The sequence below is a fragment of the Equus caballus genome, chromosome X (assembly GCF_041296265.1).
Source record: "Equus caballus isolate H_3958 breed thoroughbred chromosome X, TB-T2T, whole genome shotgun sequence".
Taxonomy (NCBI): Eukaryota; Metazoa; Chordata; class Mammalia; order Perissodactyla; family Equidae; genus Equus; species Equus caballus.
In genome coordinates this window covers 101,155,161-101,177,901 of record NC_091715.1, presented here as the reverse complement: position 1 = coordinate 101,177,901, position 22,741 = coordinate 101,155,161, and the positions used below count along the sequence as shown (strand labels likewise).

General features: G+C 44.6%; 1 protein-coding gene across 1 annotated transcript; it reads right to left on the bottom strand.

The window, feature by feature from the left end:
• Window positions 1-735: 735 nt before the first annotated feature.
• Window positions 736-20,767, bottom strand: LOC138921978 (nuclear RNA export factor 2-like). Its single transcript, XM_070258361.1, has 21 exons — window positions 20,591-20,767; window positions 17,818-18,001; window positions 17,438-17,591; window positions 16,733-16,816; window positions 16,518-16,622; window positions 16,321-16,401; window positions 16,131-16,200; window positions 15,895-15,983; window positions 15,670-15,777; window positions 15,385-15,494; window positions 13,481-13,517; window positions 13,029-13,097; window positions 12,891-12,946; window positions 12,643-12,750; window positions 12,464-12,522; window positions 12,250-12,365; window positions 12,112-12,154; window positions 11,035-11,107; window positions 10,309-10,491; window positions 1,143-1,203; window positions 736-1,007 (listed from the first exon to the last, which is right to left on the bottom strand). The coding sequence occupies exons 1-21, from the start codon at window positions 20,601-20,603 to the stop codon at window positions 963-965; spliced, it is 1,848 nt and encodes a 615-aa protein (XP_070114462.1). The 5' UTR covers window positions 20,604-20,767; the 3' UTR covers window positions 736-962.
• Window positions 20,768-22,741: the final 1,974 nt, after the last annotated feature.

Sequence of the window (22,741 nt, the reverse complement as noted above, 5' to 3'; positions counted from 1 at the left end):
CTTGCCTGCAATTCTGAACTACTAATTGCTAGTCAATGAGAAAGGTCGCACAGAACTGACCAGAACGTGAGATCACATGCTATTGTTGTTTGGAAGTGAGAAGGAACGACTGAACCTCCTCAGACACATGGACCTGGAGCACCTGGTGTCAGCTCCCTGAGAAAGGCACTGGGCAGACAGGCTGGCTCTCCCTCCCTCTCAGGTGCTAAAGTGACATCCCTCCCACAGGCCACCTTGAGGAAGGGGGAGGGGGCGGTACAGTGCCTGGATGAGAAGACAAATGGAAGCATGGTGAGAGGTGTGAAAAGGCCCATTTCCCATTCCCCTGTGTGCAAACCATAAAATTGTTCGTGGTGTGGTCTTCGAATACATTCAAATGATGGGGAATAAGAAGTCAAATATGTGAGTCCTCAGCTTCCTTCCTTTCACAGCCCTCACCAGGCAGAAGGCATCCTCTGCGAAGCCCCTTTGTGCCAGGTCACATGCTTGTTTCTGCGGGCCTTCAGGCAGAGCAACTGACTGATTCACACTGCCTGCAAAGACCAATATCTGGAAGCAGCGTGTGTCCCTTCTCACAGGATTTACTGACAAACTACCTATGGACTCAAGCCTGATGTGTCTGCTAGGGACTGCCAGGGTGAATGGGGGGCAGGAGGAGAGGGCAGGGCCTTTCAGTCCTGGACCCATTGGCTCACGGTTGGGGCAGGGCAAGAGCGATCCAGGACACACAGCATACAACGTGCAACGTCACTCTTTATTATGCAAATAAACAGCAATCGTGAGTGGGGAAAATACACAGAACAACTGACCCTTCAGGTTGTTATGCTACCCGGCCTACAAGTTAACTTTGCCTTCTCAGTCAGCCAGGCCTCCCACCCCAGGCATGGGCATGGCCGTAGGCTGCAGAAAAGAGAAACAAAGATGACGTGGATGAAGGCAAAGACGCGATCCAAGGGCTCCTTTCAGGGGATTTGTTTGAAGGCCTCCTCTGGGATCTTGCCCCCTGTCTGGAGGGAAGGAGTCAGGATGTCAGAAGGGCCAGCTCCCTGAGTTTCATTCCCAGGCCACTGGGCTCCACCATCCTGGCCTTCCTGAAGGCCCAGAAACATCCAGCTTTAACCCACTTGATTCCCAGACCTCACCTTGAGCGTAGTGAAGGCCTGACCAGCTCTGGTGTAGTTCCACTCATTGTCCTGAAGGCACCTGGAATGGGAGAAGAACAGGTGATCTCCATTAGTATCGCAGTACAGACACGCTGACCACGCAGTGCCACCGCTAAATCTATGCCACGTTTTTGCTGGGACGCATGTACCAGAACGAGCACTATGAGTAATGATGAAGAAAGACCCAGGGAAAACCCAAATGTCTATCACTAGCATTCAAAACTGAAAAACAGAGCTGTGCAAAAGAACGAGGGAGCTTAATATATATTGATAAAGATGTTCAAGAAAAATAACAAATGAAAATTTTAGAAATACAAGTTTCCAATCATTTTTTATTGAGATATAATGCACATACCATTTTAAAGTGTACAATTCCATGCCTTTTAGTATATTCACAAGATTGTGCAACCATCACTACCTTCTAATTCCAAAGTAATTTTATCATCTCAAAAAGAAACTCCTTAACCATTAGAGATCACTCGCTATTCCTCCCCTTACCGCAGACCCCGGTAACCACTCATCTGCTTTTGGTCTCTGGATTTGCCTGTCTTGGACATTTCATATAAGTGGAATCATACAACATGCGACCTTATGTGACTGGCTCCTTTCACATAGCATGGTTTCAAGGCTCATCGATGTCATGGCATATATCAGAACTGTGTTCATTTTTATGACTGAATAATATTCTACTATATCGATGTACCAGATTTATTTATCCATTCACCAGCTAAAGGACTTTCGGGCTGTTTCCACTTTGTGGCTGTTATGAATAATGCTGCTGTGAACATTCCTGTACAAGTTTTAGAGTGAACGTATGACCTCATTTCTCCTGGTAGATACTTAGGAGTGGGACTACTGGGTCACATGGGAACTCCATGTTTAACCTTTTGAGGAACTGCCAAAATGTTTTCCCCAACTGCTGCACCATTTTACATTCCCACCAGTAATACATGAGAATTCCACTTTCTCCACATCCTCACCAACACTTGTTATCATTCGTTTTATTGATGAAAGCCATCCTACTGGGTGTGAAGTGGTAATTCATTGCGGTTTTAATTTGCATTTCCTTAATGACTAATGACATTGAGAAGTTTTTCATGTGCTTCTTGGTCATTTGTATATCCTCTTTGGAGAAATGTCTATTCAGATCTTTCTCCATTTTTGTAATTGATGTAACATTGAGGTTATAATTGATTATAACATTGTATAAATTTCAGGTGTACATCATATTTTGCCTTCTATATAGACTGCATGGTGCTCCCCACCAAAAGTGTAGTTTCTGTCTGTCACTGTACACATATTCTCCTTTACCTCTTTTGCCCTCCCCCACCTCCCTTTCCCCCGTGGTAACCCCCAATCTGTTCTCTGTATCTATGTGTATGTTTGTTTATCTTCCACATATGAGTGAAATCATATGATACTTGTCTTTCTCTGTCTGACTTCTTTTATTTAGCCTAATACCCTCAAAATCCATCCATGTTGCTGCAAATGGCAACATTTCACCTTTTTATGGCTAAGTAGTATTCCATTGTATATACATACCATATCTTCTTTATCTATTCATCCAGTGATGAGCACTTAGGTTGTTTTCAAGTCTTGGCTACTGTGAATAATGCTGCAGTGAACATAGGGATGCACATATCTTTTTGAATTAGTGTCTTTGTGTTCTTTAAATACCCAGAAGCGGAATAGCTGTATCATGTGGTGTTTCTATTTTTAATTTTTTGAATAATCTCTATACTGTTTTCCATAGTGGTTGCACCAATTTACATTGCTACCAGCCGTGTACGAGGGTTCCCTTTTCTCCACATCCTCTCCAACACTTATTTCCTGTCTTTTTAATAATAGCCATTCTGACAGAGGTGAGATGATATCTCATTGTGGTTTTGATTTGCATTTCCCTAATAAGTAGTCATGCTGAACATCTTTTCATGTGCCTTTTGGCCATCTGTATATCTTCTTTGGAAAAATGCCTGTTCAGATCCTCTGCCCATGTTTTCATTGAGCTGTTTGTTTCTTGTTGTTGAATTGTATGAGTTCTTTAATTATTTGGGATATTAACTCCTTCTTGGACATATGATTTGCAAATATCTTCTCCCAATTGGTAGTCTGTCTTTTTGTTTTGTTGATAGTTTCCTTTGCTGTGCAGAAGCTTTTTAGTCTGCTGTAGTCCCGCTTGTTTATTTTTTTCCTTTGTTTCCCTTGACTGACAAAACATACTCAGAAAGATGCTGCTAAGACCAAGGTTGAAGAACACACTGTCTATGTTTTGTTCTAGGAGTTTTATGGTTTCGGGTCTTACATTCAAGTCTTTAATCCATTTTGAGTTAATTTGTATGTATGGTGTAAGATAATGGTCTACTTTCATTCTTTTGCATGTGGCTGTCCAGTTTCCCATCATTTATTGAAGACACTTTCCTTTCTCCATTGTATGTTCCTGGCTCCTTTGTCCATAGATGTGTAGTTTTATTTCTGGGCGTTCAACTCTGTTCCATTGATCTGTGTGTCCGTGTTTGTACCAGTACCATGCTGTTTTGATTACTAGAGCTTTGTAGTATATTTTGAATTCAGGGATTGTGATTCCTCCAGCTTTGTTCTTTTTTTATCGGGATTGCTTTAGTTATTCAGAGTCTTTCGTTGCCCCATATGAATTTTAGGATTCTTTGTCTATTTCCATGAAGAACCTCATTGGGATTCTGATTGAGACTGCATTGGGTTTGTAGATTGCTTTAGGTGGTATGGACATTTTAACTATGTTTATTCTTCCAATCCATGTGCATGGAATACCTCTCCTTCTTTTCATTTCATCATTGACTTCTTTCAATAATGATTTATAGTTTTCAGTGTACAGGTCCTTTATCTCCTTGGTTAGGTTTATTCCTACATATTTTATTCTTTTTGTTGTGATTATAAATGGATTGTATTCTTGACTTCTCTTTCTGCTAGTTTGTCGTCACTGTTTAAAAATGTGACTGACTTTTGTATGTTGATTTTGTACCCTGAAACTGTACTATATTCATTTAGTATTTCTAATAGTTTTTGGTGGATTCTTTAGGATTTTCTATATATAAAATCATGTCATCTGTAAATAGTGACAGTTTTACTTCTTCCTTTCAAATTTGGATGTATTTTATTTCTTTTACTTGCCTACTTGCTCCAGCTAGAACTTCCAATACTATGTTGAATAAGAGTGGCAAGAGTGGGAACCCTGGTCTTGTTCCTGTTCACTGAGGGATGGCTTTCAGTGTTTCCCCATTGAGTATGATGTTGGCTGTGGGTTTGTCATGTATGGCATTTCATATATTGAGATATTTTTCTTCTATATTTATTTTACTGAGAGTTTTTATCATAAAGAGATGCTGAACCTTATCAAATGATTTCCCTGCATCTATTGAGATGATTCTGTGCTTTATATTTTTCATTTTGTTAATGTCGTGTATCATATTGATTAATTTGTGGATGTTGAAGCATCCTTGCCTCCCTGGAATAAATCTCACTCGACTGTGGTATATGATCCTTTTAATGTATTGTTGTATTTGATTTGCTAATATTTTGTTGAGGATTTTTGCATTGATGTTCATCAGTGGTATTGGACTGTAATTTTCCTTTTTTGTGTTGTCCTTGTCTCGTTTTCATATCAGGGTAATGTTGGCCTCATAAAAATGAGTTTGGAAGCATCCTATCCTCTTCAATTTTTTGGAAGAGTCTGAGAAGGACAGGTGTTGAATCTCCTTTGAATGTTTGGTAGAATTCACCAGGGAGGCCATCTCGTCCTGGACTTGTATTTTTTGGGAGATTTTTGATTATTGTTTCAATCTCTTTAGTTGTGACAGATCTATTTAGATTCTCTATTTCTTCTTGATTCAGTTTTGGGAGGTTATATGATTTTAAGAATTTATCCAATTCTTCCAGGTTATCCAATTTTTTGGTGTATAGGTTTTCACAGTATTCTATTGTAGTCCTTTGTATTTCTGTGGTATCCAATTTCTCCTCCTCCATTTCTGACTTTATTTATTTGGGAGGTTATATGATTTTAAGAATTTATCCAATTCTTCCAGGTTATCCAATTTTTTGGTGTATAGGTTTTCACAGTATTCTATTGTAGTCCTTTGTATTTCTGTGGTATCCAATTTCTCCTCCTCCATTTCTGACTTTATTTATTTGAGCCTTCTCTTTTTCTTGGTGAGTCTAGATAGAAGTTTGTCCATTTTATTCATCTTTTCAGAGAACCAGGTTTTAGTTTTACTGATCTTTTCTATTGTCTTTTTTAGTCTCTATTTTATTTCCACTCTCATTTTTATTATTTCCTTCCTTCTGCTGACTTTTGACTTCGTTTGTTCTTTTTTATAGTTCCTTTGGGTGTAATTTTAGATTGTTTATTTGAGATTTTTCTTGTTTCTTGAGGTAGCCCTGAATTGTGATATACTATCCTCTAAGTACTGCTTTTTTTTTTCAAAGATTGGCACCTGAGCTAACATCTATTGCCAACCTCCCTTTTTTTTTCCTTCTTCTCCTCCCCAAAGCCCCCAGTAAGTAGTTGTATATTCTAGTTGTAGGTCCTTCTGGTTGTGCTATGTGGACTGCCACCTCAGCATGGCCTGAGGAGTGGTGCCATGTCCACAGCCAGGATCCAAACTGGTGAAACACTGTGCCCCCAAAGCGGGAACGTTCAAACTTAACCACCTGGCCATGGGGCTGGCCATGCTTAGTACTGCTTTTGCTGCATCCTGTAGGTTTTGGTATGTTGTGTTCTCATTTTCATTTGTCTCCAGGTATTTTTTGATTTCTCCTTTGATTTATTCATTGATCCAATGGTTGTTCAGTAGCATGTTTAGTCTCCACATATTTGTGAGTTTTCCAGCTTTTTTTCTTGTAGTTGATTTCTAGTTTCATACCATTGTAGTCAAAAAATATGTTCAATATGATTTCAATCTTTTTAACTTTATTGAGATTTGTTTGGTTTCCCAACTTGTGGTCTGTCTTTGAGAATGTTCCAAGTGCACTTGAGAAGAATGTGTATTCTGCTGCTTTTGGATGGAATAGTCTATGCACATCTATTAAGTCCATCTGGTCTAATGTTTCATTCAGCACCGATGTTTCCTTGTTGACTTTTGGTCTGGATGATCTCTATATTAATTGGTGTAAATGGGGCATTAAAGTCCCCTAATATTATTGTGCTGTTGTCAGTTTCTCCCTTTAGGTCTGTTAATAATTGCTTTATATACTTTGGTGCCCCTATGTTAGGTACATATATATTTATAAACGTTATGTCTTCTTGGTGGATTGTCCCCTTTATCATTATATAGTGTTCATCTTTATTTCGTTATCTTCTTTGAAATCTATTTTGACTGATATAACTATGGCTACACCTGCTTCCTTTTGGTGGCCATTTTCTTGGAGTATCATCTTCTGTCCCTTCACTTTGAGCCTATCTTTGTCTTTAGAGGTGAGATGGGTCTCCTGGAGGCAGCATATTGTTGAGTCTTGTTTTGTAACCCCTCCAGCCACTCTGTGTCTTTTGACTGGTGAATTTAATCCGTTTACATTTAGAGTGATTATTGATATAGGAGGACTTACTTCTGCCATTTTATCTTTTGTTTTATGATTGTCCTATATTTCTGTTGTTTGTTTTTCCTTGTGTTTCTGTCTGACATTTCAGTTTGGTGGTCTTCTGCCATGTGTTTCTCAGTTTTCTCTTTTTTTACATTTTGTGATTCTGTTCTGAATTTTTGTTTCATGGTTACCATGAGTTTTGCACAAAAGTTCTCATAGATAAGATAGTCTTTTTTCTGCTAATAGCATCTTATCTCCATTTGCCCATGCAGGTTCTGTCCTTTCCCTCTTCCTCTTCTGTTTTTGTTGCCACAAATTATCTCTTTTTGTATTGTGAGTTTGTTACCAAGTTGAAATGGTTACAGTTATTTTTAATGCTTCCTTTCCTTTTAATCTTTACTTTATAATTAAATATATACTGTCTTATTCTGATTCAGATTTACAATTTTTATGATTCTGTGTATCTATTTATCATCTTGTTCATAATTCCGTATACCTTTGCCTTTTTGTTTCAGGTAGGAGGGCTCCTTTCAACATTTCTTATAAGGCAGGTCTAGTGGCAATGAACTCCCTCAGATTTTGTTTGTCTGGGAAAGCCCTTATTTCTCCTTCATATCTGAAAGATAACTTTGCTGGGTTGAGTATTCTTGGCTGACAATTCTTATCTTACAATATTTTGAAACCCCTGTAGGGTTTCTGCTGAAAAGTCTGCTGATAGCCTAATGGGTATTTTTTGTGAGTTGTTTTCTTTTTCTCCTTGGCTTCTTTTAATATTCTTTCTTTGCCATTGATTTTTGACAGTTTTATTATCATGTGTCTTGGAGAAGGTCTTTTTACATTGAGATAATTGAGTGTTCTACTAGCTTTGTAGATTTGTATATCCTGTTCCCTCCACAGGTTTGGGAAGTATTCAGCTATTATTTCCTTAAGTAAGCTCTCTGCTCCCTTCTCTCTCTTTTCTCCTTCTGGGGTACCCATTATCCTTATGTTGCTCTTTATAATGGAGTCAGATAATTCTCATAGAATTTCTACATTTTTTTTAAAGTCTTAGTTCTTTCTCCTCTTCCACCTGTATCATTTCTAGGTTTCTATCTTCAAGCTTGCTAATTCCTTCTTCCATTGATGTTCTCTACTTCCAATGTTTTCTAATGCATTCTTAATCTCATTTATTGAGTTCTTCAGGTCCAGAATTTCCGTTTGGTTCTTCTGCAAAGTTTCAGTCTCCTTGGTAAAGTATTCCTTCTGTTCATTGGTTTCATCCTGAGCTCACTGAACTGCCTTTCTGAGTTTTCTCATAATTTGTTGAGTTTCTTCATTACAGATATTTTGATTCTTTATCATTTAGATCATAATCTTCCAGGACTTTATGTTTGATTTCTGGAGAACTGTTTACTTTCTGTAATGCCACAGTATCATGGCTTTTTGTGGTGCTTGCAGAGTTATTCCTCTGCTGCCACTGTTGCTGTAGCAAACACGTTTTCTATTTAGGTATAGCTTTGTTATGATTCAAACTTTTCAACTGCTTGGATATTAGAATTCTTTCTTTTTTTATGGTAGGTGGTCCTCTAGTGCCAGTTTTTGGTCTCTGGTACCTGTGCTGCCTCAGGCTATATTTGAAGATCTTCATGGTCCACCCTCCACTGCCTCTATTTGGGTTGTTGCTGATATTCTTGTCATCACGGCCTGTGCTTCTGGGAGTCACTGATGCCTTGCTGTTGCTGGCGTTGCTGCAGTCAGTCACTGGCTTTGCTGCTGGGGGCACAGGGATGGCTGACAACCTCAGCCTCATTGGGGATCACCTGAGTCAGAAGTTCCACCTCCATGGTGGGGGTAGGGGAAAGGTGGGGAGGGAGCCAGGTTCACGGTACACCATTTCAGCTGTTGCCTGTTAACTTGTGGTCACAGGTGCCTCAGTGGTTGGGATGTAGGGGTCCTGTGCACACCTCTGCCTTTGCTACCAGGCTCCGAGCTGAGGCTTGGGGCCTAGGATCATAGGGCTCCATCTCTGCTGCTGCTCTTCTTCCTGTGGCCACAGGTGCCACCAAGCTGACTGTCTGGCGTTGCACCTGCACCTCTGCTGCTGCTCACTGAGTTCTCTGTGGCTGAGGGTAGCTGGCTCAGCTGCTGCTACTGGGGATCCAGGATCCTAGGCTCTACCTCTGCTGGTCCCCTGTTTAGCCTCCTTTATGTGCTCCAATTCACCCACCTTTATATGTACCAAAGTGTGGATCTTTCTGGCATCCTGGTGTGTTGTGCCATGTAGCCTTTGTTGTGTTGTGGATGTTTTACTCACTGTAGATTGAAGGAAAGAGACAAAAGGATCCTCTCACACTGCCATGCTGATGACGTCTCCCTTTCTCCACTTTTTTATTTGGCTTTTTTGTCTTTTTATTTTGAATTGCAAGTGTTCTTCATATATTCTTCTCAGATACGTGATTTGCAAATGTTTTCTCCCATTCTGCTGGTGGAATTTTCACTTTTTGATAGTGTCCATTGATGCACAACAGCTTTTAATTTTGATGAAGTCCAATTTATCTATTTTTTCTTTGGTTACTTGTGCTTTTGGTGTCATATATAAGAAATGGTTGCCTACTTCATGAAAACATACATCTATATTTTCTTCCAAGATTTTTACGGTTTTAGCTCTTACTTTTAGACGTTTGATCTATTTTTCAGTCTATGTTTGTACAGAGTGTGAATCACAGGTCAACATAGATATCCAGTTGTCCCAGCACCATTTCTTGAAAAAGCTACTTTGTCCCTATTGGATTTTTTCCAGCACTCTGGTTGATAATCAATTGGTCATAAATGTGAAGGTTTATTTGTAGACTCTGAATTCCATTCCATTGATTCATATACTGTCCATATGCCAGTACCACACAGTCTTGATTACTCTAGCTTTGTAGCAAGTTTTGAAATCGGAAAGTGTGAGTCCCCTAACTTTTTTCTCTCTCAAGATTGTTTCGGTGCACTTTCACATGACATTTAGGATAGCCTTGTCATTGTTTTCATGGAAGGATTTTGATAGGTATTGCATTGATTCTATAGGATTGCTCTGGGTGTTACTGCCATCTTAACAATATTAAGTCTTCCAACCAATGAAAATGGGGTGTCCTTCCATTTATTTATTTCTTCTTTAATTTTTTTCCAAAAGTTTTACAGGTTTCAGAGTATAAGATTTGCACTTCTTTTGCTACATTTGTTTCTAAATATTTTGCTATTTTGATGCTACTATAAATGGGCTTGTTTTCTCAATTTAATTTTTGGATGGTTCATTGCAAGTACATAGAAATATAAATGAGTTTTGTATATTGGTATTGTATCCTGAAACCTTGCTGAAGTTGTTTATTAGTTCTAGTAGTTTTTTGGTGGATTCTTTCAGATTTTTCATATCCAAGATAATGTCATTGAGCATTATACTATTTTAAAAATCCTTTACATATATAATAGTATGATACCTTTTTCATGGGCCCGATTTCTTTTGGAAGCAAAATATCCAAAAAGTTATTTTTCCAAATAGCCTGCAAGTTTTCCTGATTCACCCCCCAGCTGTCCCAGCTCGCCCCTATTCCCATGCACACCCAGCACTCACTTCTGAGACCACTCGAGGTTCATCCCAGACTGGGTGGAGAAAGACTGCACCATTTCCTGCTGCTCCTGGGAGACAGTGGGCATGGATCTGGAGGTGGGTGTGGGAACTGGCATGAAGAATGGACTCTGAGTCTCGTTGGGGGTGGTGTCCCTCAGGAAAAGCTGGTCGTTCACGATGCATAGACTGGAGGAAAAATGGGCCCCCAGAGAACTGATGGGTCGAGACCTCTACACCCCCAACAATGATCTTGCTCCCACTGCCACTCAGCAACTAGATTCCTTCCATACCCTATACTGTGCCTGCCTCCCAGATTCCTTAGCTGGTACCTCTACCCCTCTTACAGAGCTCACCTTTGGAGAGACTGTCTACCAGCTTCACTACATTTGTACTTTACCTGCAACCCAAGGACAATTTTACACTTGCATTTACGCTGTACAATAGCCCAAGGGGTGGACAGTCTGATCTCCATGTTCAGAGGAAGACGCTGAATAAGGTAGGTCATGTGACTTAACCAAGGTCACACAACTAGTGAGGGTTAGGGTCAGTAAAAGAGCCTGGTATTCTGACTCCAGAGCCCATGCTCTTACCCACTAGGCTAGACTTCTCCTTGGATCTAACTGGTGGCTTTCTACAATATTGAGAAAACCCCAAAGTCCACACCACCTCATTCCCACACCACTGAGCCCAGGCTGGGATGGGTGTTCCCACGCACGACACAGCACTCACCTGGAATTGCTGACAGGGACAATGATGAAGGTTCGTGTGAAGGCACGAACAGAACTCTGAGACTTTCCTACCACTTTAAAGACAAATAACAAACAACAATACCCTCTTAGAGTCGCACATGCTTTACATGCTCACACAGAATTACCCAGTCAGGGTCTGACTTGATAGTCATGCTGAAGGGGACAGTTGTTCACTGGGAGTCAGGGTGTTGGGAATGGAGAGGGCAACAATAGGAGCAATCTGCTCCCAGTCCAGGGACCCTACTGTGTATTGGGCTTTGTGACAACTACTTCACAAGTTCATTTGATTCATTTTTCACAGCTACCCAAGAGGTGGATGTCATTAGTCCCATTTCGCAAGTGAGGAAACTTAGAGGTTAGGTAACTGGCCCAAGTTCACAGAGTAAGTATCTGGGATGAGAGACATCAAACTCCACAGCCTGTGTCCCTGATGCCTGAGCTGTGCAGGGCAGACAAGCATGGACACAGGTCAGACCAGGATGGTTTGGAAGCAGAGTGGGGACTGAAGAACACAGAGGGAGTAGGAAGAGAGGGGAAGGGATCAGGGAAGCTGGGAGAGTTCTGAGAGGGAGCCCAGCCAGGGAGAGGGAGCAGTGGGGCATCTGGGGTGGGGACTCATTGTGGCATCTCTGGATTTTCCTTTCTTGGAACAATATGGTTTGGACTCCATGCAGACATTTATTGGAGAAACATTTTGCTTTTTAGCTAAATTAATTATTGATATCTTTGTGTCTCTTGCCCCTGGTTAGCAAAAGTCCTTTATATACAGGCACATTAGCACAAAGTCTGCAATATTGTTTGTAAATATGTTCTCCCCACTTTTCTCATTTTAATGTTTTTCTTTTGGCAGCATAGAAGGTATTTCTGAATTTTCATTGAATTTATCATTTAAAAATAATGCAGTTCATTCTTTGAGGTCAGAGTGGGGACTGAAGAACACAGAGGCAGTAGGAGGAGAGGGGAAGGGATCAGGGAAGCTGGGAGAGTTCTGAGAGGGAGCCCAGCCAAGGGGAGGTAGCAGTGGGGCATCTGGGGTGGGGACTCCACATACACTCACCTTCCTTGAACACCCCGTTGACAGAGAAGCACAGCACCCTTTCCTGAAAGGGAAGAGCCCAGGGGCTCAGTCACCACCTAAACCTCCTACCCACCTGCGGCTTTCTGGGCACGCCTGAGGGAGGAAGCAGGTGCTCACCGTCTGGTACCACATGTCCACCAGAAAGGAGCTGAAGTCGTGCTGAGTTCTGGGCAACACACAGAGGGAGAGCACGATGTCATGTTTTGTATGTTTCAGCAGCTGAACCCGCAGGTCTGTGGGGGGATGAGAGTGAAGGTCAGGGACTGCCACACCCTGGGCCTTGACTGACCCCTCCACGCCCCCTTTCCCTGCCCAATCTTCCCACACGCACAGGGGTCCTTGAGCTTCTTTATGTTCCTGTTATCCTTGACGTACTCGCACAAGCTGCTTCTAGGAGTGAAAGAGGAACAGGAGGTGGTGATCTGTCCAGTGTGGGTATTTCCAGGAGCTGGCCTGTGTCTGCTGGGGAGCCACAGGGCCCAGGAACAGAGTCTGAGCTGTGATACTCACGGAGCTGGGTCCTCGGGGTTGAAGGGAATGCTCAGGGAGAAGCAGGCCTCATCGTGGTAAGCACCAAGAAGACCCCGTCGGTCTCCAGAGTCATAGATGAAGTAATACCTGTGGGGGAGCAATGAAGACAGTCTATTTCTGTTGTGTGGACCTCAAATGAGACTCAAAAACTCCCACAAGCAGACCTGTGCTTGGGTGGCCTGGCCTGTCCCAGCCTTCCCCATTCCTGTGCTCCCGGGAGTACTTACTGCTGCAGGAATTGCAGGACTAGATTCTTCAGCATCTCAGATCCTTTATAGCTTTCCTGGAATCAAAAGACATTTGAGATCATGTGGCTGATAAAACCTCCTTTGATACCTCAGAGTTGTTTTGCCCTTCTTCCTCACCTTGCAGGGCTTTATTAAGTATGGGATGTCAACGTCAACGACAATCGGCGTGGGTAACTCCCGGCCATCCTGGAGAAGGGAAGAGGAAGTCAGCAGTGCAGACCAGGGAGGTGGCCCTAGATGATCAGGGAAAAGGATGGGCCCAGGAGAGGGTGAGGGTCAGAGGTCAGGTGTGAAAGGGCCCTGGAAAATCCATGGGCAAGACTACAGTGGGCGTCTTCATCATGAGGTCTTGGAAGTCTCTACTATTAAACGCAGCTTTTTGTGTGTGTGGGCGTTAGCATGGGCATTTTCCCACCAAATATATTCATGTCTTTCTCAGGAGTCCCTGTCCCTTAAAATGGATAAAGGTCTCATGCAAACATATAACCTAGGCGAGCCCCAAAGGGCTTGGGGACAGATGTGGAGGTCATCAATGTGAGCGAGAGACAATCACAAACGTAGGCACTTACCAGGCGTAACAACTTGGGGAAATATTCCTTGATGGCACTGTCCAAAACCGAAAATAGAAAGAAGTGGTTGATAGTTCGGGGCTGCAGCACTTCCTTTGATTTAAAATACTGATACCATAAACACAGCCCAGTGTCTTCTGCCCGTCCAGAAGGCCCCTTTGCCCAACTCAGCCTCTGATTTCAAGGCTATTGGGTCCACTTCCCCGCTGAGCACTGAGCATCTGTCATATGGACTGTCTGAAAGGCGCAGTCTCTAGATCTCACTCCACACCTTCACATTCGTATTCCCTCCCTCCTGCCTTCCCTTCCTCCTGGCTTCCCTCCCTCCTTCTTCTTCCCCCTGGGTGGCTCTCACCTACACTGCTCTCACTCATCCCCATGCACAATATAGCATTTGGAGCCCAGGTCCAGGGCTTCCTTCGCCTCCCTGCCCCCCTTCCTTCTTCCAAGACCCCACTGAAGGCTCCAGAGAGGAGAGGGAATGGGGTGGGAGCCCAGGGCTCTGCTACCTCGCAGGGGGTCCAGCATTCTGCCAGGACCAGCACATCCCCAGAGATGGCGCAGGATGCTGGGGCAGGGAGGTGAGTGAGGCCGGGATCAAGAGGCAGGGAGGGAAGGAGAGGGGATGAGAAGAGAGTGGGTGAGAACAGAGGGAGTGAAGGTAGGAGGACAGAGATTAGAGAGATGAGAGAGACATAGGGGAGTAGAGACAAGGGAGAGAGAGAAAGTAAAACAAAGGGAAGAGAAAGAAGCCCTGGTGGTGGGGGTCAGGGAAGAAGAGAGAAGAAAGGGGTGATGGCTCCCCTGCTGCAGCCCTTTCCTTCATCCACCCTGGCTGGCCCTGGACCTGAGGTAGGAATGGAAAACATGCACTTGTTGGGCTGGGGGCCCATTGGATGCTGGTTGACACTTTGTCACCTGTGTGAGCTCAGTCTGAACTGGGAATGGGAAATGGAGCAGCCATGGGGGCAGGAGACCTTCCCCTGAAGGAGTAAAGGGTCAGGTCCCAGCTCAGCATGGGGTTGTGGATCTGTGGCCCCCTCTGTGATCACCACCTTCTCTCCTGATGGCCCCTGTGCACCTGTTCCTGTCTTAGTCAATTCCTTGTCTGAGGAATCACACCCGTCTTTGGTGACACAGAGCTCCAAGGAAGGACCAGGCAGGATGATGTGACATGTGGATGGAGGGAGGGGCAGTGCCCCCGAGAGGCCTTTCCTTCTGTCTCCTCAGCCACCTCTGCCCTCTGCCTTTCACTTCTGCCTCAGGAAGCCCTCTCAGTGGCGATGGCCCACTTCTGGCCCCTTGACTCAGGGAACCCAGCTTTCTACCAAGGAGTGCCCAGCTCATGGCATTGCGCCAGAGGAACAGATGTCATGATGACAGCCACCTGGGGCCTCGGACCTCAGCATGGGGTAGGAAAGCTCCCATGGCAGCCTGGGATTGGAGGAGAGACCCATTTGAACCAAGGGAAAGAGGATCCCTCTCAGGGCAGGAGAGGGAAACTCCATATTGGCTCAGAAGCAAGAAGGCCTGTCTCAGCATGAGACCTTGGTCCAGAGGGCGCTGCTCAGTCCAGGGCACCAGCATCTGGCTCAAGGCTGGTGACCCCTGGTCCTCGTGAGTAGGGGGAACCCTGCCGCCTGGAACACACTCTTGGGAGTGCATGCTAGAGCAAGCTAGGTGCAGAGTCCTGAAACAGAGCCCAGAGAACCTGAAGAGGTGAGCTGGTCAGAGGAAGGAAAGTAGCCCTCTAAGCAATGATGAGGGACACAGAAAAGAGAAGGCAGGGCCTGTGGTCCTCCCGAGGACCAGGCCCACCACCTCTGCAGAGGGGCATTGTCAGGGGTCATTCAGGCTTCCATGGGTGAAAGTCCCCAAGAAGGGTGACAGGGGTTCACACTGACCTTATGTAGGTGGACTGGTCTCGAAAGGTGTCACACAAGGGGTTGCCTTCCAGCCACAGCTCTTCAAGTTTCAGCCCTTTCATCTTGCCTACCTCCCACGCGGAATTCAGCTGAGGAATATGGGGAGGAAACTGGAAAAGGAGTCCCAAGGAAAGACAGACATCTGGGCCCCTGTGCACCCAGCCCCCACCCTCTCCCACAGGCACCTTCACCTGCCTCCTGTCATCACTCTGATGAGCACCACCACCCACTCTCAACCAACTTTGGTTGGCTCCCTCTTCCCACCTCATTTTTGGAGAGGTTCAGGATCTTGATTGTCGGGGCCTTCTGTATAATGTCAGACAGGCCATCCAGCTGGTACAGTTTGTTGTTGCACAAGTTCAAGGACAACAGCTTTTGAGGAAGAAGAGTTAGAGTGATGGTGACATCTGGGGCCTGGGAGACAAGTCTGTCCTCCATCCCATCTGTTCCACCCCCATCATAATACCAGCGCTAGGCCTAAGGCCTCACCTTGGGGAAATTCGTTTCGATGATCTGCAGGGTGGCAGCCATGCAGCTTCTTCGATTCAGGATTATATCAACGTCATGGTCCACCAAGTCTTCAGAAAGCCAAGAAGAAAGAATGAGAAGGTGGAGATGGGTCCAGGGCCAGCACCAACCCCTCCCCACGTCACCATCCCTAAGTCTCCCTCCCAGGCAGATCTTTCTGTCCTCACCTGCCTCAGAATTACTGCTGTCAGGCATACCTGGGTCAAAGCGGAGCGTTTGGAGGTCAAGAGCTTGCTGGGAGACATCATATCGTTTGCTCATGGCCAGCTGCAGGGAGAGATGGAGAGAGAGGCTCTGAGGCTGTGGTGGTGATAGGGAAATCAGGGGCTGGGGGAAGAAGAGGTGGGTCTGGGTGTGGGCATACAATGTACCTTGAATCTGCATTACCTTTAGCTGCTCCATTTCTTCTGGTTCCAACTTATTCTGCACAGAGTAGGGTTCAGCAGAAGGATCAACAATGATAGATATCTGCAGGAAGGCGAGGTGGAGTAAGCACCATGAACTTTAATTCCAAAGACGACCACCGGCCCCTGGCCTGTCCTCCTCCCCCGGGACTGGGTACAGGTACGGCCCTCAACAGACACCTTTTGGTTCTCCTTGCCACAAATCTTGTAGCTCACATCCCTCAAGGCAGAGGCAGTGCCAGCATCCTGCACAAAGAACCGAGCCCAGTCTTTCACGTAGTGGAACTACAGGGATTGAAGGCAACAGCAATAGCGTCAGAGGCCATGGCCCCCGCCGAGCCAGGGCTCTCCCCCTTTCCTGTGCCCACTCATCTGACTTCGCCATCTTCTCTTACATCCACTGGAGTGAAGGGGACACTGCAATGGCTCTGGATTGAATTCATTAGCCATGTCTTGTCATACTTTCTCCCATATGGAATCTGGGGGTGAAAAGGGTTGGAGAGAAGAGAGACAACATGGAATCAAGCCTGGAGAACAGACCCAGCAGTGTTCTTTTCCAACCTTCTATTGCGCTTCAAAGGATTTCAAAGGAAGGGACGACTGGCATGATTTCTTATGTTTGTGCCAAATATAGATTTCCTACATTCCTTTTCTCTCTATCCAAAGCTCTCCTCCAAACAATCAACTTAAAGTGGTAGGCATGATCTTCTTTTTGTAAAGTTCCAGGAGATCCTCCCTAGGGCAGACCCTGCTCGCACCTCAGACAATGTCTCCAGAGACTCGACCCCCATCCTCCACACTCAGCTTCAGCCAAACTGAGACATCCAGTGTGGAGCTGCTCCACCTTTGTGACAGTAGTTTCCATCTTTGCCTTTAGACAGGCTCCTCTGTTCTCCCTACAGTCAGCCTGTTCCTTTTATATGGCTTCTTTGAATTTTCCCTTAGATGAACAAGGTTAACTCCTTGTACTAAAAAAGACAGATTACAAACTGTCCCCAGCAAAGTACTTAGTGTCTCTACATGAGCCCAACACACACCCGAAACCCCGACCTTTCTCCTTTCTCTCCTGTACATTGCCTACAGTTTTGTAGGACACTCACTGTGATCTTGAACCAGCTCCCTGGGGTTCCATCTTTTGTGTTATCCCCCACTTCTCTCTCCAAAGGTTTTCTGTTTCTCCACGCAGCCCTCTGGATGTGGTCTTCATTATGCCATTTCACTCTTCTGTTTTTGTGTCGAATAGTGTAGGGTGTGCTGCGGGGGGGAAGTGCAGAGAAGGGGAGTGGCCATCAATGCTAAGAAAGTCTTCTATACACCTTTGCCTCTCTGACAGCAGGACTACAATTAGGATTGCTCAGCCATTATTCCACTGCCAGTATTCTCCAGTTTTCCAGTGAGAGAAGGAAATCACCATGGAGAGTGAAACAGCTGCATAGTCCCAGGAGCTGCTACATGCAAACCAGGCTGCCTGGTCACTTACTGTCTTATTACTTGGGGGTCCTCCTGGACATCCCTCATCACCGTGTTTCCATCATGCTCCTGGTGGTGTGAAGGCCAAGGTTCATATCCACCGTGATCACGAGGGTTCCTTTTGCCAAAATTACCTCGGAAAGACCTCCAATTTCTATTTCTTCCTCCAGGTAAGCTGCCACCATCGTTGTATTCTGGAAAGGGGAACAACAGTACAAGTTTGAAGACACATCAGTGGTCCATTTACCATCTACTACGTCGTGAGCTAACACCATGGTAGGGCAAGCAAGGTGCCAACCTGCCCTAAGGGACCAATCGCACAAACTCCAGAAAGGAAACTCCTCTGCCTGCGCAGACAGAAGAGACTTATCTGACAGAGGGCACTATCAGTGAAGATATGTTAGAGGAGGAGGAGCAGGAGGATCGGGAGGGGGAAACTGTGTTGAATCTCTTAAAAAATGCAGCAGGGTTTTTAAAGGGCAGAGGCGTGTGCGTCCATGGGTTAGATGGGACACCAGTCATACACTAGAAAGGTATCTGAATCTTGCCTTCTCAGGCCTCTCTAGCAACCACACCAGTACTTGGGAGGGAACCTCTCTCACTTCCCAAAGCCAATCGGCCACCAACTGATTCCACTAACAATCAGCAAGCTGTACTTCCTTTGCCGGTGTAGTACAAGCTTTAACGTCAGGTGGGACTGATGTAACAGCCTCCAGCCTAGCTCTCAACAACACCCTGTTGAAATATCCAGAGTGAGCTTTCTCTTTACCTAGCCTGACATGCCTTTCGGCTCAGGAGACAGCTCTTTCTAACTTCGGCTCTTCTACAACAGGCGTCTGAATGACCAACTGGAATGATGTATCAACTACCATATCCGAGGGTTCAGGCATTCTCCCTTTCTCTTTCTACTCTTGGTTTCTAATTTGATTCCATTATGGTCAAAGAAGATACTCTGTATGGTTTCAATTCTTCTTAAATTTGCTGAGATTTGTTTGATGGCCCGGGAGATGGTCTATCTTGGTAAATGTTACATAGACGCTTGAAAAAACATTGTAGTCTGCTGTTGTTGGGTGTTCTATTTACATCATGTAGATCCTGTTAGTTTATTGTGTTATTCAGATCTCCTAAATCCTTGCTGGTTTGCTCTCTAGTAATTCTATCACCTGCTCATAAGGGGGGGTATTGATGGCCCCAATTATAATTATGGACATGGCTGTTTCTCCTTTCGGCTCCATCAGAGTTTGCTTTGTGTACTTTGAGGCTCTGTTGTTGGTACATATACTTTTAGGGTTGTTATGTCTCCCTGGTGGATTGATCCTTTTATCATTATGTAGTGCCTCTGTTTGTCTCTTATTAATTTCTTTGCTCTGATGTCTACTTTAGTGGGTATTGTAGCCACAGGTACGCTTGTAAAGTGTCTTGGTTATATTTCAGCCTGTATTCACTCCTAGGATTTGTGTTGCTGTTCACCCCTCCCACCCAAACACTCCCCACCAACATTTGTAATTCACCATATGGAGAGATTTGGAAGTTTTTCTGGGCATCTACAGAAATAAGATAGTCTCAGTTCTATCTCCTGTAGGTGGATTCACTAAAGGTATTTTATTTTTATCACATTCAAGTCAAACAGTGTACCAGCAGATAATAATCCTAGTGGTTTGAGGGGAGGGAGGATTACTCAGGTAATTAGGCTGTTAGAAACCAGCTTCCTTTTGGGTTCTAATACTTAAGGTTTTCTAGGTTTGTGTGCTGTACACTTTATAAATTAATTACTCCATGTTGGCTGAGGGCACACTTATGAGTAAAAGTTCGTTCAATGCTGATCACTCCACGATGTAGTGATTACGACCAGCCTCAGATGAACTCCTCTGAGAAGTCATTGCTTTCACTGTGTGGCCCACTGTCAGGACCCTCCTGCTGCTCACAACCTCTGGGATATTGCCTGTGTGGCAGTGGAAGTGAAATTAGACACGAGTCAAGCATTTGAGCCAGAAATGCCACTTGCTCAGTCCCCAAAACTTGGAGGCACCCTGGAGTGTTTCTCTTTCTCTCATACTCCACATCCAACTGATCAGGAAATTCTCTTGGCCCCCCTCTCAAAGTATATCCCGAACCTAGCTGCTTCTCACCACCTTCATTGCTCCCACCCTAGCCAAGACACCAACACCTATCTCCTGGATTATAGCACCTACCAACTGGCCCTGTGCTTTCATCCTTGCTCTGTCACCATCTGTTTTCAACCCAGCAGCAGAGCACGAGTCAAGTCATTTCACTCCTCTGCTCAAAACCATACAACAATGGTTTGAAGCCCATCAACATGTTAAAATCCAAGATTTGATAATCATATTAAACCACAATAACAACCACCAAGAGGAACTTTATTGGTGTCCTTTGGACAATGCCAGGCAACCAACTCGTTTTCCTAACAATCCATCAATGAAAGGAAGAAATCAAACATTAAAGGGAGGAGTAAGGGCACACGGTCAGCATATGGCATATAAGAAGAGTCACAGTCATTTTCGAGAACTAACATTAATTCAGAAATACCATCGTCAGGGGAAAGTGTCCAAGTGAGCCAGGTAACAGCTACAGCAATCCCCAGACTGACCAAGTCTGGTGCCTAAACAGGGCCAGAGCCCTCCTTCATCAAGGTGATTCAGACACAAGCAATCTCAGGCATGGCCTAGTTTTGGGAATCTCACAGGAGAGTGGGCACGTGATAAGATGCCAGAGAGGGACCACCGTCCCCCACCCCCCCACACACAGACATACATCCAACTTACTGAATGTTTGCATCTCAGCACAATCCCTGTCTCACAGTTGTTCTGCCAGACTCAAAGGTGACAACAGGAGTATTATAAAGCACCTAGTGCCTGTCACCCAGGCTGCCTGGGTTCCCCCTCAGGCTCCGTCATATAGCAGCTGATCCTCCCACGAGGAAATAGTCATGAGTGTCCTTTATGACATCACGTGTTCCGACAGCTACTTCCTGTGTCATTTTGGAATTCTACCTACACCATTGCTATGCCGCTGAGTACAGGGCCACGGCACCCTGCTGTGGTGGGGAAAGGATGTGATGACAAGTAAACCAACACGTGCCCACCAGCAACCAACAGTTGCTCCGTGTTGGGCAGACTCACTAGATTTCTTTGACCTCCTCACACGCAGAAACCCTTGACCACTGTAGCCATGGTCCCGTTTCAGATCAGGAATATTAGGCTCACAGGGGTTAGGTACATTTCCCAGGATTTCTCAGCCAAGTAGGTGGCAGGACAGGAATTGTGTCCTCACCTATTGATCTGCCTCCACATCCTAAGTGTTCCTCCAGCTACTGCACGGGTTCTCCTCTAATGGTGAACTTTCAGGTCCCACCGACAGATTTCTGTAAGACCGGGATGATGTTTTGTCACTGGAAGCTAGTTTGGGTGGGCCCAGGTGTCTTGGATCAAGTGGAATATCTGTCTTGAACTAGATGCAGAAATCTGTTTGGATCACAGGGTTTGCAGATTACGAGTCCCTTTGGGCTGGCAGCGGCTGGCATATAATAAGGGTCTAATTAGTATTTGTTAAGTGAACGTATGTAAGGTAGACCTGGGATCATCAACAAAGCCACTTTTGAGAATGCATACCACTCAACCATTTCTACCCACATCTATGTATTCCAGAAAAATTTGGGCTGCAGAACTGTTTTATAACCTGCTTGTAAAACCAGCATGTGTTGAATTTTCCTTTTGCAAACTTAATATCTCTCGTTAGCGTCCAGTTGGAAATAGAGTTGCGTACTTCCCTGTCGACTAATGCTAAAACTACAGGTTTTCCGATCTCAGGAAGGGAGGCTTTTGCAAACAGTGGTGACAGAAACGAGGAGAAGCCTTCCTTGAATCCAGCAGACATGGCTTCCTGGATGTCTGGTGTGTGTAGGAAGAAAGGTCTGGACCTGCAGGCGTGTCTCTAAGTGCTCAGCTTTGTGACAGACAGTAAGGACAGCCACCGTCTCAGAGGAGGGGAAGAGTGTGTGTGTGTGCATGGCGTAAAAGCAGTGCCACACAAAACTGGATCTGACTCTACATTTTCTGGATCCTCCTGTATTACATATGACCATTATATATGCTTCTTGGCCTTAATATGCTTTTTAATCCATTTTTAAAATAAAATTGGTGTTTGAATAGTTGAATTGATTTTTTTTAAATTACAAAATAGAGTTCTCAGTACAAAACAATTAACGGAACAATACCCATAGGTTGACCGGGGTTACACAGCGTCCCCAGTGGTGGAGACCAAAAGACCCAGTGGAGCACAGCTTGGGCTGCAGGGCAGGTCCAGTATCTGAGTCCCTGGTCTACAGCTTCCCAGAAGAAGTGCATCCATATTTTTAAATGTAAGAGATAGTTTCTTAAGGATATTTGATGATATTTACACCAATATGCATTTCTACTAACAGTATTTGAGAGCCTAATTTCCTACTGTATGGTTAAACTATTCACCAGCCATTCTTACGCTTCGTGACCCAGACGTTTCACTTTTTACATTTACCATACAAAATATTCCCTGCCTAAATATATGCCTACAGCCACATGGCTGTGCTGTACAGGCTCTTTGGCACAGAAGGATGAGGGGACCGGAGAGTGGCTGATATTGTCACAGAGGGGTAGAAATGATTGTCCTTGGAATCAGGGATAGATGGGAAAGAAGGGACGTGAGTACCTGACATATAGAATGAAAAGGCCAAGGGAAGGATGTAAGGTCAGAAAGATGAGGATGAGCCTTGGGAAGAGAACGAAACACAAATGGAAAAAGCCTCTGAGGAACTGAGTTCATCCTGGCAATATGCACGCCTCTAGAAACCTTCCTCTGTGTCCATGTAGTAGATCTTGTCTGTCTCTGTTCCTTCACGGCGAACACTGGAGAAACAGTTCCCACAGAGTCTGAGAAAG

What these genes read in the sequence shown, in the direction of transcription:
- LOC138921978 (XM_070258361.1), bottom strand. An exon ending in AAAGAAGCTCAAGGACCCCT is followed by an intron (nt 12,366 to 12,463) that starts GTGCGTGTGGGA and finishes ATCCCCCCACAG; the next exon opens with ACCTGCGGGTTCAGCTGCTG. An exon ending in AGGCCTTCACTACGCTCAAG is followed by an intron (nt 1,008 to 1,142) that starts GTGAGGTCTGGG and finishes CCTTCCCTCCAG; the next exon opens with ACAGGGGGCAAGATCCCAGA.